This window comes from Ailuropoda melanoleuca, chromosome 4 (assembly GCF_002007445.2).
Source record: "Ailuropoda melanoleuca isolate Jingjing chromosome 4, ASM200744v2, whole genome shotgun sequence".
Classification (NCBI taxonomy): domain Eukaryota; kingdom Metazoa; phylum Chordata; class Mammalia; order Carnivora; family Ursidae; genus Ailuropoda; species Ailuropoda melanoleuca.
The window spans coordinates 1,443,894-1,455,631 of NC_048221.1; the positions used below are offsets into that span (position 1 = coordinate 1,443,894).

The window sequence follows — 11,738 nt, forward strand, 5'->3', positions numbered from 1 at the left end:
CTTGCTGTCTCCATCTCTGTCAAATAAATAAATAAAATCTTTAAAAAAAAAAAAAAAAAAAAAAAAAGAAAAGAAAAGAAAATATTTTCAATCTACCCAGGAGTGGAACTGCAGTCAGACGGCGACTGTCTTCCACAGCGGCCGCCCCCGTGCTCCCCCATCGCTGTGAGGGAGCCAGTGTTTCCACGTTCTCGCTGACACCTGTCACTGTCTGTTTTGTGTTTTATTGTGGTAGCCATTCTCCTGGGTGTGAGGTGGGGTCCCGCTGTGGTTGTGCGCTCTAGCGCTCTCCGACCAGTGGTGCAGAGCGTCTTCTCGTGTGCTGACGGCCATTTTGTGTCTGTGGAGAGACGTCTGCTCGGGTCCTTTGTTGTTGCTCAGTTAGAAGAGTTGTTATGCGTTTTAGACGGGTGGTCCTTTATCTTACACCTGATCCGTGAATATTCTCTTCCAGTCTCTGGATTTTTCTTTTCACGTTCTTGCACGTGTCTTTGAAGGACAAAAGTATTAAATTTTGGTCCCGTCCTGTTTCTCTGTTTTCTTTCGTTGCCTGTGCTTTTGTTTTTTGTTTGTTTTTTTAGAGATTTTATTGATTTGACAGAGACAGTGGGAGAGGGAAAACAAGCAGGGGGAGTGGAGTGGAAGACGGAGAAGCAGGCTCCCCACTGAGCAGGGAGCCCCATGTGGGACTCAATCCCAGGACCCCGAGATCACGACCTGAGCCGAAGGCAGACGCTTCACCACCTGAGCCACCCGGGCGCCCCTGCTCTGCTTCCGGTGTCTCGTGTGGGCTCGTTCATCCTGTTCCTCTTAGGCTACGTAAATTATAGTTTTAAAAGTTGGGCACTCGAGTGGTTTTCTTTTGTGTTGGGAATGTCCAGCTTCGTAGCGTCTAAATTCTTTTGGGCAGTTTTCTTGTGTTTCTGGAGGTCACGGTGTTCCTTGGGACGTGCCGTTCAAGTACGGACACCTAGAGTGTACGCCGTTTTGCGGTCTGGTGCTGCTGCGAGTACCGACTTGCCATCGTGTGCCGCACTACGTGTCACGTAGGGGACACGCCGTCGCTGGCGTAGTGCCTGTAGCTACAGCAGGCCTTTGAGGTTTGACAAAGAGCTTGGGAGGCCAGTTAGAACAGAGGTGGCCCCATGTGGGACTTGGGGGTGTCTGCGTCGGGATGTGGTGCCCCCGTTCCCGAGCTCTCAGCCCCGTCCCCTGTCGCTGGTAGTATCCAGCTCTGCACCAGGGGTTCGGGCTCTGCCTGGCGGTCACAGTCCCCTCTAGAGAGGTCTGCGGACAGGCGGGCTGGGTGTTGGCCTGCTTCCTGGCCTGCTTCCCCGCCACCCTGGGCAGTCTGTGTGCAAATAGATTTCAAACTTCTGTGATCTCTTTTTTTCTTGATAGAATCGAGAGAAAAATTGCAACAATCTCCTTAGAAAGCAAATCTCCTCCGAAAACCTTGGAAAGTGGTGAGTAGCATGCGCCCTGCCCTGTAACTCCCAGGCTTAAGGTGACCTGGCCCCAGCGTGTGGCCTCGATACTCAGGACCAACCTTGCTGGGCTTCTAAAATTGTCTCTGGGTGATGTCGAATGCCACCCGTGTCCCCATGACGGCTGGTCTCGGTTTTGTGGGGCGGCAGTCCCGTCCCCTCCTGGGTGAACCAGGCCAGTGTCCAACACTCTCTGCTTGCACACCTACCCCACCCTCCACCCCCCGCAGACGCCCCACCATCCCACCGTCGCCCTGCTCGGCCACCTACTCCTGCAACAGAGCGCTTGCAGACGGTAGCACACTTCCCTCAGGTGAAAGGGGGTGGCTCTGAGCCCCCGGGCCTCACCAGCTCTGCTTCTCCTTGTCAGGTGGTAGCCTGGCCGGCAGGAAGCCGACCCCTGCCGGTGAGCCCGCCAACAGCAGCAAGTGGAAATCCACCTTCTCGCCCATCTCCGACCTCGGCCTGGCCAAGTGTGCCGACAGCCCGCTGCAGGCCGGCTCTGCCCTGAGCCAGAACTCCCTGTTCACTTTCCGGCCCCCCCTAGAGGAGCCCGGCTTGGCCGATGCCAAGCTGGCTGCCCACCCCAGGAAAAGCTTTCCCGGTGCGCTGTCGGGGGCCGGTGGGCTGAGCCCCAGCAGCAACCCTCCCAATGGCTTCGCCTTCAGCGGGGGCCTGGCCGCCGACCTCAGTTTACACAGCTTCAGCGATGGTGCTTCTCTCTCCCACAAGGTTCCCGAGGCCGCCAGCCTGGGTGCCCCCCTGAGCTTCCCCGCCCCGCGGGGCAAGGAGGGCAGTGCCACAGAGCCCGGCGCCTTTGTGAACAAGAGGCAGCTGGACGGACTGGGAGGCCCAAAGGGCAGGGAGGCAGGCGAGCTGGGCCTGCCGGCGTGCGGGCCCCCAGACAAGGTCTCGCTGACGCACAGCAAGCCAGGCAAGGGCCGGGACCGTGAGCCCGACTTGAAGAACGGCCACAACCTCTTCATTTCTGCCGCCACTGTGCCTCCCGGGGGCCTCCTCAGTGGCCCGGGCCTCGCCACGGTGGCGTCCTCGACAGTCAGCGCGGCCCCCTCTGCCCAGACTCACCGCCCCTTCCTGGGCACCTTTGCCCCTGGCCCGCAGTTCGCCCTGGGTCCCATGTCCCTGCAGGCCAATCTGGGCTCGTCCGTGCTACAGTCCTTGTTCAGCTCCGTGCCAGCCGCCGCCGGCCTGGTGCACGTCTCGTCCGCCGCGACCAGACTGACCAACTCGCACGCCATGGGCAGCTTCTCCTCCGGGGTGGCAGGCGGCGCTGTTGGAGGTAGGCAGACGCGCGTCTCTCCTGTCTGACTCTCGGGTCCTGTGGGCCGCACGCCGTCGCCCTCCCGGACCGCTGGGCTAATGACAACTGCTTTACAGGTTCCCTTGCAGGGCCCCCTAAGGGGCGAGAGGCTGTGCCCACCTGTCCCTTTGGGTCCACTTTGCACCTGCCACCTCGTTCCTTTTCATGAGATGCAGATGTGCCGGTGGTGTGGGCAGAGCACTCACGCGTGAGTCGGCCTGCGTCAGGCCCTCTGGTTGTGACGGCGTCCCTTGTACCTTCAGGAGAGCTGGCGCCATGACTGGGACTGTAGTCATGTAGTCGTGTCCGACCTGACACAGCCCGCGGGTTCCGGGCAGGCTTGGGGGCTGGCACTGGGCAAGAGCGAGTGGCCACAGCGCCTGATGTGTGGTGGCACCGTGTAGGGGTGGAGAGGAGCCACGTGGCCGGGCTGGGCCGGGCCCGCCGTGGGGTCCCAGATCTCCGCAGCTGGCTCCTTGCCAGGCACAGGCGGGCGAGCCCGTCTCGCGGCTGGGAGCCTGGGTGGGCGTGCCCGCAGGGGGTGTGGCCCGGCGCTGCCCTGCAGGTAAGTCGCCCCTGGCCGCCCGTGCCCCCGCTGCTTGCTGCTTTGCCCCCGCCCCTGCGACGCACGTGGAGCTGCGGCCACTGTCTGCTTCCCTGTTGTTGTGTCTCTCTGCGCTTGACTGGAGAGTGCCCACCTGTTGAAGCTGAGTTTTTCTCTCCTGTTTGCAGGTGTCTTTAACCACGCGGTGCCTTCCGCCTCCGCTCATCCGTTTGGAGCCAGTTTCGGCAGCGGGGCTGCGTGTCGCAGCGCCACGCTGAGCTTAACCCCGCTGCAGGCGGTGGCCAGCGCCCCCGCGTCTTCCTTTCAGGCCCCCCCCGAGCTGCTCCCGGCTAACTCTGAGCCTGTGCTTCTGCAGAACCTCGCGTCCCTCCCGGCTAACCAGGCTTTCTTACCCGCCTCTTCTGCCGCCTCTCTGCGGCCCGCTAACGCCTCTCTGTCCATTAAGCTCGCCTCCCTCCCGCACAAGGCCCCCCGCCCCTCCTTCACGGTGCACCACCAGCCCCTGCCCGGGCTGGCCCTGGCCCAGGCCGCGCCCGTGATCCCGCAGGCCAGCTCCACGGGGCCGTCTGCCGTGTGGGTTTCCCTTGGCATGCCGCCTCCGTATGCCGCGCGCCTTGCGGGGGTTAAGCCAAGATAAAGACCTTGCTTAGCTAGCAGTTCGTATTCTGTAAGGTAAGGCTAGAGCCCAACCAGGGGGCCCGTACGAGACCCTGAACTGTTTGTCCTTCCTTCCGCAGAGAGTGGACGGGCCCAGGGGACCCAGGCTGTTCTGCCCCGGGTGGAGACGGTTGGTTCTGAGAGATTCAAGGGAAGATAGAGCACAGGAAGGCGAGGGAAACTGGGTGGCCAGGCAAGGCTGGCTGTGGAGCTCCAGGGGGTGGCCAGCTCTCACTGCCTGGCCCAGCCCTTTGCGGCAGAGCCCCTTGGGCCCCCGCCCAGTGGAGGTGACCGGTAGGAGGGGGGTGAGGCCGGCAGCCCGGCCCGTCCAGCTCTACCCTCCCATTGTTGCCCTCAGGCTTAATGTCTGCAGTGGCCAGGGGCTGGGACCACCGGGGAGCTCAGCTTTGCTGTCTGTCTGCTCTAGGGCCTCCCGCAGGTGGTCTCCCTGAATGCACCTTAGGGCTTTAAGAAAAGACAATGCGTAGAGAGTTGTTTAAAACTCGGTGCTCGTGCCTCGGGCTTCGGAGCCAATGGGCACAGGGCAGCGTGGTGCCAGCCACAGAGGAAGGGCTGCCTGGGCCGTGGTGGCCACAGCACAGCTCCGGCCGCTCCTAGGAGCGCGGCCCGTGCCTCGGGACTGCCAGTGCGGAGTCGGTGCAGGGCAGTGTAGGAAGGGCCCGTCTCTGGAAGCGGGTGAGGAAGGTCGTCGTGAGGCCTTCAGGGAGGGTTTCTGTCTGCACCTCCGCCGGCCGTGCGTCGGCATTAGGAAGCTGGGCCCTGGTCCGGCCAGCCCAGCCGCTGCTAGTGCTGCTTGGCGTCCCTGGGGGCGAGGACTTGGGGAAAGGAAGCCAGGTGCTAACAGGGCACTGGGGCGGGGCCATGCTCGACTGTCTGCTGCGTGTTTAAGTGGAAACAGGCGTGGGCCCGGTGGAGTCTGATGGCCTCCCAGTCAGGGTGCAGGTCGGTGGACAGCCTTACCTGAGGTTCCGGGGACAGGCCATGCCACTGTCCTGTTGGAAAAGCCTAGAGGGTAGAGCAGTTTTTGCACGCGCGGTGGCCTCACGCCACCTGAGAAGGCGTTGTGCGGCCGGGAGCGGCTTTGAAGAGGTCCGAGGTGTGTGTGCGGAAGCATCTGGGCATCAGACTCCCGGTCCCGGCCCACAGTGGGCCACCGCCTTCTGTTCCTCTGCCCTGTGGCCGTCACGCGGTCTCCCTGGGCTGGGCCGCGAGCGGTGCCTGGCATGTGGCCGGGGAGGACCTCGGTGCCAAGGCCCCTGGGGAGGAAGGGAGGACGGGGACCTGCTGCCTCTGAGTGGACCAGGGGCACGGCACCAGCGGTCCCTGCCAGGAGAGGCGGGGCCTGCAGCGACCACGTTCTGTCTGTCCGACCGTCCGTCCGTCCGTAGGAGGCTTTGGTTCCTGGCCTGGGGGAATGTTTGGGCTCCCCCGAGTGAGGCGCTAATGCTGTGCTGCCTTTCGTCCCGCGCGGGTCTCCGCAGGTAACTAGGATTTCTACCTCAACCGCGAGACTATGCAAGGACGGGCTGGGCCGGCGGCCGGCCACAGGACGGCGAGGACGGACTGAGGACGGGACGAGGCTCTACTGTGAATCCGCGGTGCGCAGACCTGCGGGAGGCGCTGGGGCCTGGCTCCAGCTCGTACTGTCGATAGTTTTAGATAAAGTATTTATCGTTTTTTAAAAAGTATAAACAATGCTGACTTATTTTACTCCACCGAAGTCGTAAAGGCGACCTATTGAGAAGTGTAAATACTATATGTGAAAGGATCTATATAGAGACGTCCGCCCGAAGGACTGGCCCGCCCGCGGACGCGCTGACCGCCGGTCCCGGTGCTATCTCGACGCAGGCCTCGCCGCCGCCTCGTCCTCTTGGTGCTGACTGGAGGTTGACCAACGCCAAAACCAGGCCGTGAGGCGCCTGCCCTATTTATTCCCGCCGCCCCCACCGCTCTTCCTATACCAAAGGCATGGCTGTCTCCAGACGGAGGGTGGCTCGCGCTGTTGTGACATTCCTCAGAAGAGGCCCTCTCCCCAGGGGGCGCCCGCCCCCGCCCCATCACTGTGAACGGCTCCTACCAGACTGTTGGCCCCTCGATCCTGAGATCAGCGCCTTTGGCATAGGAACGGTCGGCGGGCATGGGATGGTCGGACCCTCCCCGCTCCCGTGCGTACCCGCTCTGAGTGGTGCTTGAGGAAGGTCTGGTACCCGACTCCCGACGGCGTGGCCGGCTGCTGCAGCAAGCGCGTCAACTGTCGTGCGTCTCTGCTCGTCTCGGGCTCCCACCGCGGTCACCAAAGCACGTAGTAAGCTCACGGCACGTGGGTCGGTGACGTGGGGCAGGTCAGTCACGGGTGCCTGGTGTGTCTGTACAGAAGAGTGTCACGCTGATGAGTGACAGTATTTTATAGAGATGTGATGAAAATTTATTAATTTCATAGACTTGACTTCATTTATTTTTAGATTGTATAATGCACAGTAAACTAAAGAAGAAAGAAAAGTGAGGGGAAAACCTTTCTATTTATTCAAGTGCACACAGTGGCATGGGCCCAGGGCCAGCCCTCGACCCCGGACTCCGTGACCGCAGTTCCTGGGGCGGAGTGGACAGGCCCTGAGCCCCGCCCGAGTCCCTCTGGCCAGTCCGTGCTGCTGCTCCGTCTCCACCCTCCCCATCCTGGAGCAGCTCTGATGGTGCTTGGGAGTGAATGCACTGGGGGGGGGGGGCAGGTGGCCCAGGCAAAGCCAGGAGAGCCGTTCCAGATGCTTCCACAGACTGCCAGCAGGGCTCTCCAGCCCCCTCCAGTATAGCAGTCTGCCCAGTGTTGTGTATGTCTGCGGTCTTTAAAAGGGTGTGTCCAGAGGCCCCCAGCCCCCTGAAAGGGCCAACGTCAGCCAAGGTCCTGGCAGGGGGACCTGGACCCCAAGACGGGTGCTCTAAGGAGGGCCAAGTTGAGTTGGTGCAGGCTGAGCCCTGTCCTCAGTGCTAGCACCCCCCAAGGAACACAGGGAACTTGCCTCTTTCCAAAGGTGGGCTGTGCATAGGGGTTTAGCCCATTGCTCAGTAGAGGCCCTGAGCTCCTGGCTGCCCCGGAGGGTCAGCGTGCTGGGCTGGCCTGGCCCTTCTTCCTGCTGATCCCCAGGGGAAGATCTAGCTCTTAGGTGGGCGGGCAGAAGCCTTGAGGCCCGCAGGCCAGAGAGGACCACCGCAGGACCCTTTTCTGCCAGCAGCCGCCGCCTCAAGGCAGACCAGTCTGCGTGGGGTGGGTCTGGCCATTGGCTCCATTATGGAAATTGGCTGGAGCCCTGGTTTCCACAGGCAGAGGCCTGCCAGAGCCCTGCTTTCCTGTGTGCCCTGGGGGTGACGCCCCTGGCCCAGAGCAATAGTTGAGGCAGAAGATGGTGCTTGTGATGGGTTCTTGAAATCGACCCATCCTTCTGTAACTGGCTGCCCTGGCTCCCTCCCTCTGGGTTGGTGCTCCTGGCGCACGAAGGTGCTGTGCCCCACCCCTGTGAACCCCAAGCCCTGGCCCCCAGGACATGGCAGTGTTTGCTCGGCCTGAGAGGGTCCCCCCCCCACGCCCCCGTGTCAGGCGCACAGGCCTCCCTAAAAAGCTACAGGGTGGACAGCCTGTGGAGAGATCACAGCACGAGTCCCCAGTGTAGAACAGAGCAACCCTGTCCACACTGCATCACTTCAGGGAGGGCCCGCACAGTCACTCACATGGGGCTTCCTGCTGACGTGCCACACGGAGTCTCCCAGCACAAACGCTCGTGCGCCGATGGGCGCGCTGGTGTCCAGGCGACAGCGTGTCTGGGATCACCCCACAGTGGCCAGGCTGTCCCGGGCAGGAGGAGGGGAGGCAGTGTGTTGGTGTAGAGCGCCCCGGGGCTACCGCCGACCGTGGGCAACTTCAGGGGAGTCCGCTAGGCCGCAGGTGGCTCGGCTCAGGAAAACCTAACCGTGAACACGGCCCTCCTGGGCAGCTCGCCGTCTCTTGCAGCTATGGACCGTGATTTACCTAAGGCTCACGTGCCCCTCTTTACCCACCTGCCCGCCCTCATTCCCGCGGCCCAGCCACACTGGTTTGTGTCCCACGTCTCTCGACCTCGATTTGTAACTCAGACGGGGCTTCGCTTTGTGTTTCTGGCAGACTGTGTCTCAGTTGGGGGTGCTGGCACGGCCTGTCCCTCCCTGGGCTGCTGGCTTGACCCTCCTTTCCTAAGAAAACCCCAGTGCACTCTGCGTTTCCACCTCTAGGCGCTGTAATAAAATATTTGTTTTCACTTGAACCTCGTCTGCTGGCAGTGTTTCTAATGATGCAGCAAGGGGGAGCCATGAGGGCCAGGGCTACGCTCACCATTCTCCAAGTGCCAGAGGACAGGGACTCCCCGCAGAAGCCTGGTAACCTTAAGGCAGCCAAGTGATCATGGCAGCAAGCACCCTCCTCTGGGAGGCTCAGCCCCTCCCGTGCTTACACCTGATTAGGTCAGGCCCACCCCGGATGCTTCCTTTTTATTTTTTTATTAGAACGAATTGATTTAGGACTCTAACATTGGCAAAACCCTTCCCAAGGTCCTGTACTCAAGGGGAGGCCTAGGACCTTGGATCACAGGTCATCTTTGGGTTCAGTCACACCACCCTTCTGTTGTCCCTTGGAGCCTGTCAACACCCCGGTCCCAGGCTCCCTGCCTCTCTGTGGTCTGGTTCTAGGTCTCTGTACCTCTACTGGGGCAGCCCAGCCCTTCCTCCCGGGCACTTAAACCTCCACGCTGGGGAGGACTGCCGTCCCACGGAGGCCTGGGAGCCAGCCCCTCCCTGCATTCACTGCAGCACCATCCCCCATGGAAAAGAGGTCCCTTTATTTGAATACAACAAGCACACTGGCCTGAGAGTGAAGGCTTCCCAGCTCTGCCCAGAGGCGTCTGGCCAGGGCCTGCCCCATCAGCAGGAGTAGAATTCACAGTGGCTCCAGGAGGCATGGCCTCCACGCCCTTCACAGCATTGTCTAGTTTTGTACATTCAGCCTGCACAGGGCAGGAGAGCTACACCAGCCTCAGAAGCCGCCAGGCCCCAGACGGATGTGCCCAAGGGGCTGGGGAACAGCTTCTAGGAGTGGACACTCATCCCCTGGTAGCAGCATGGGGCACCAATAGGTGCCAGACCAGTGCGGGGGTAGGGGGGGTGGGTTACTGGAGTGTTCCTCCAACCTGCCCCTGCCCACCCCCACCAATCTTGGGCTTTTGAAGTCCTTCAGGCAAACACGTGCTGCAGCAAATCCAGGCTTGACCAGGAAAGCCAGGGCCTGGAGAGGGTAGGGAGGGCTTCTTCCAGACTCAGGCCTTCAAGCCACCCAGCTGGAACCTGGCCTCCTCAGATATGCCGAACTGCTCCAGCGGGTCCTGTGTGGGTGAATGGGCAGCATGAGCCCAGGCCCCAGAGGCCCACACCCCTGGCTACACCCCCCCTGCCCCCCCCCGCCCCGTTTGCCCTCTGTGTACCTTGCCAGTCATCTTCTGGATCTCATTCCTGTAGAATATGAGACTTCTCCGCATGAACTCGTAGCTGGGGGAGAAAGTGGTGTGTGCTCACAGAGCCCTGCTGTGCCCCCCCGCCCCCCCCCCGCAGGCCCACATCCCACCTGGCTCGACGCAGAGCCCCCATCCACTCCTGACATTGCTCCTCACTGCAGCATTCAAAGTGATACTTCCTCTCCGGGTCCTCCAGGAAGCCTGCAGAGGGAGCAGCCCCCAGGTCTGTTCCCACTCACTGCCCCCCCCCAAGCCCACCACAGGCCTCAGCTGCCTGTTGCCTCTGGCCAAAACTGTCCCCTCCTCCAGTCTAAGCCCAGACTCATCTCTTCCTACCAGCTGAGCTGTGGATTGAATTGTGTTCTCAAAATGGTATATTCAAGTCCTAAGCCCTAGAACCTGAAAATATGGCCCTATCTGGATACAGGAGCCTTGCAAGTGTAATAGGAGATGAACCCAGCTGGAAGAAGGTGGCCACCAAACCCAATCCCATTCGTGTCCTTACAGAAAGGGAGATGTGCACACAAACACGGCGAGGGTGAGCCACACGGACATGGAAACCGCAGGAATGATTCTACAAAGGGCAAGAGCGCCTGGCCCTGCTGGCGACCCCCAGGAGCCAGATCGCCTGGGAAAGTTTCCCCTGGCAAGGAAGCACCCCTGCAAACACCCTGTTGTCGGACTTCTGCCCTCCTGGACTGGAGGAGTACGCGTTTCTCTCGTTTATGAGCACACCAGAAAACCAGCACAGACTCCAGCGGCCTCTGCGGACTCGACGCTCTCAAGACGACCCCAAAGGGTTCTCCGCAGCGCCCAGAACCCGGCCGGGCACCGAACGGCGCAGTGCTCCCCAACACGAGAGAAAGTCCTAGCGGATTTGCGGCGCAGCTAGGAAGTGGTTGCGCCCGGGGGGCNCCGCCCCGTGCCCTCTGTGTACCTTGCCAGTCATCTTCTGGATCTCATTCCTGTAGAATATGAGACTTCTCCGCATGAACTCGTAGCTGGGGGAGAAAGTGGTGTGTGCTCACAGAGCCCTGCTGTGCCCCCCCGCCCCCCCCCCGCAGGCCCACATCCCACCTGGCTCGACGCAGAGCCCCCATCCACTCCTGACATTGCTCCTCACTGCAGCATTCAAAGTGATACTTCCTCTCCGGGTCCTCCAGGAAGCCTGCAGAGGGAGCAGCCCCCAGGTCTGTTCCCACTCACTGCCCCCCCCCAAGCCCACCACAGGCCTCAGCTGCCTGTTGCCTCTGGCCAAAACTGTCCCCTCCTCCAGTCTAAGCCCAGACTCATCTCTTCCTACCAGCTGAGCTGTGGATTGAATTGTGTTCTCAAAATGGTATATTCAAGTCCTAAGCCCTAGAACCTGAAAATATGGCCCTATCTGGATACAGGAGCCTTGCAAGTGTAATAGGAGATGAACCCAGCTGGAAGAAGGTGGCCACCAAACCCAATCCCATTCGTGTCCTTACAGAAAGGGAGATGTGCACACAAACACGGCGAGGGTGAGCCACACGGACATGGAAACCGCAGGAATGATTCTACAAAGGGCAAGAGCGCCTGGCCCTGCTGGCGACCCCCAGGAGCCAGATCGCCTGGGAAAGTTTCCCCTGGCAAGGAAGCACCCCTGCAAACACCCTGTTGTCGGACTTCTGCCCTCCTGGACTGGAGGAGTACGCGTTTCTCTCGTTTATGAGCACACCAGAAAACCAGCACAGACTCCAGCGGCCTCTGCGGACTCGACGCTCTCAAGACGACCCCAAAGGGTTCTCCGCAGCGCCCAGAACCCGGCCGGGCACCGAACGGCGCAGTGCTCCCCAACACGAGAGAAAGTCCTAGCGGATTTGCGGCGCAGCTAGGAAGTGGTTGCGCCCGGGGGGCGGGGGGGGGAGCCCGGCTCGCCCTCCCGCCGCCCGGGGCAGTGGACTTTGCCTCCGCGCACGCAGACGCGGCGGTGGCGGCGGGGCCCGGGAGGGGCAGGGCGGGGCCCGGCACTCACTGATGGAGAAGCCGCTGGGCTCCTCCTGGGTGACTCTGCAGCGCTCCAGCAGCAGGGCTCCGACGGGCTGCGGGCAGAGGGGCGCGAGGGGGCCGGTGAGCGCGGGCCTCTGCGGGGACTCCGGCCCCCAACCCGCCCCGCCCCCCGCCGGGTTCCCGAC

The 11,738-nt window shown here is 61.6% G+C and overlaps 2 protein-coding genes across 4 annotated transcripts in view; one reads left to right on the top strand and one right to left on the bottom strand.

Annotated features, from left to right (window-relative positions):
• The window catches only part of DOT1L (DOT1 like histone lysine methyltransferase), a 50,307-nt gene extending 41,967 nt beyond the window's left edge, over positions 1-8,340 (top strand). Inside the window, exons 25-28 of the mRNA XM_019806611.2 lie at positions 1,402-1,466; positions 1,858-2,787; positions 3,541-4,045; positions 5,533-8,340. Coding sequence (XP_019662170.2) covers positions 1,402-1,466; positions 1,858-2,787; positions 3,541-4,010 — 1,465 coding nt within the window. The 3' untranslated portion in view covers positions 4,011-4,045; positions 5,533-8,340. The remainder of the gene's footprint in view (positions 1-1,401; positions 1,467-1,857; positions 2,788-3,540; positions 4,046-5,532) is intronic.
• A 549-nt stretch (positions 8,341-8,889) lies between these two features.
• Positions 8,890-11,738, bottom strand: part of PLEKHJ1 (pleckstrin homology domain containing J1) — a 3,484-nt gene continuing 635 nt past the window's right edge. Inside the window, exons 2-5 of one of the 3 annotated variants that reach the window (XM_034657427.1) lie at positions 11,579-11,687; positions 10,657-10,747; positions 10,517-10,580; positions 8,890-9,450 (exon numbers count right to left, since the gene is read on the bottom strand). In XM_034657427.1, coding sequence (XP_034513318.1) covers positions 9,385-9,450; positions 10,517-10,580; positions 10,657-10,747; positions 11,579-11,687 — 330 coding nt within the window. In that variant the 3' untranslated portion in view covers positions 8,890-9,384. Of the gene's footprint in view, positions 9,451-9,549; positions 9,578-9,689; positions 10,479-10,515; positions 10,581-10,656; positions 10,748-11,578; positions 11,722-11,738 lie in introns of those variants that run through there. The other 2 variants (XR_004624547.1, XR_004624548.1) reach the window with 2 other exon arrangements.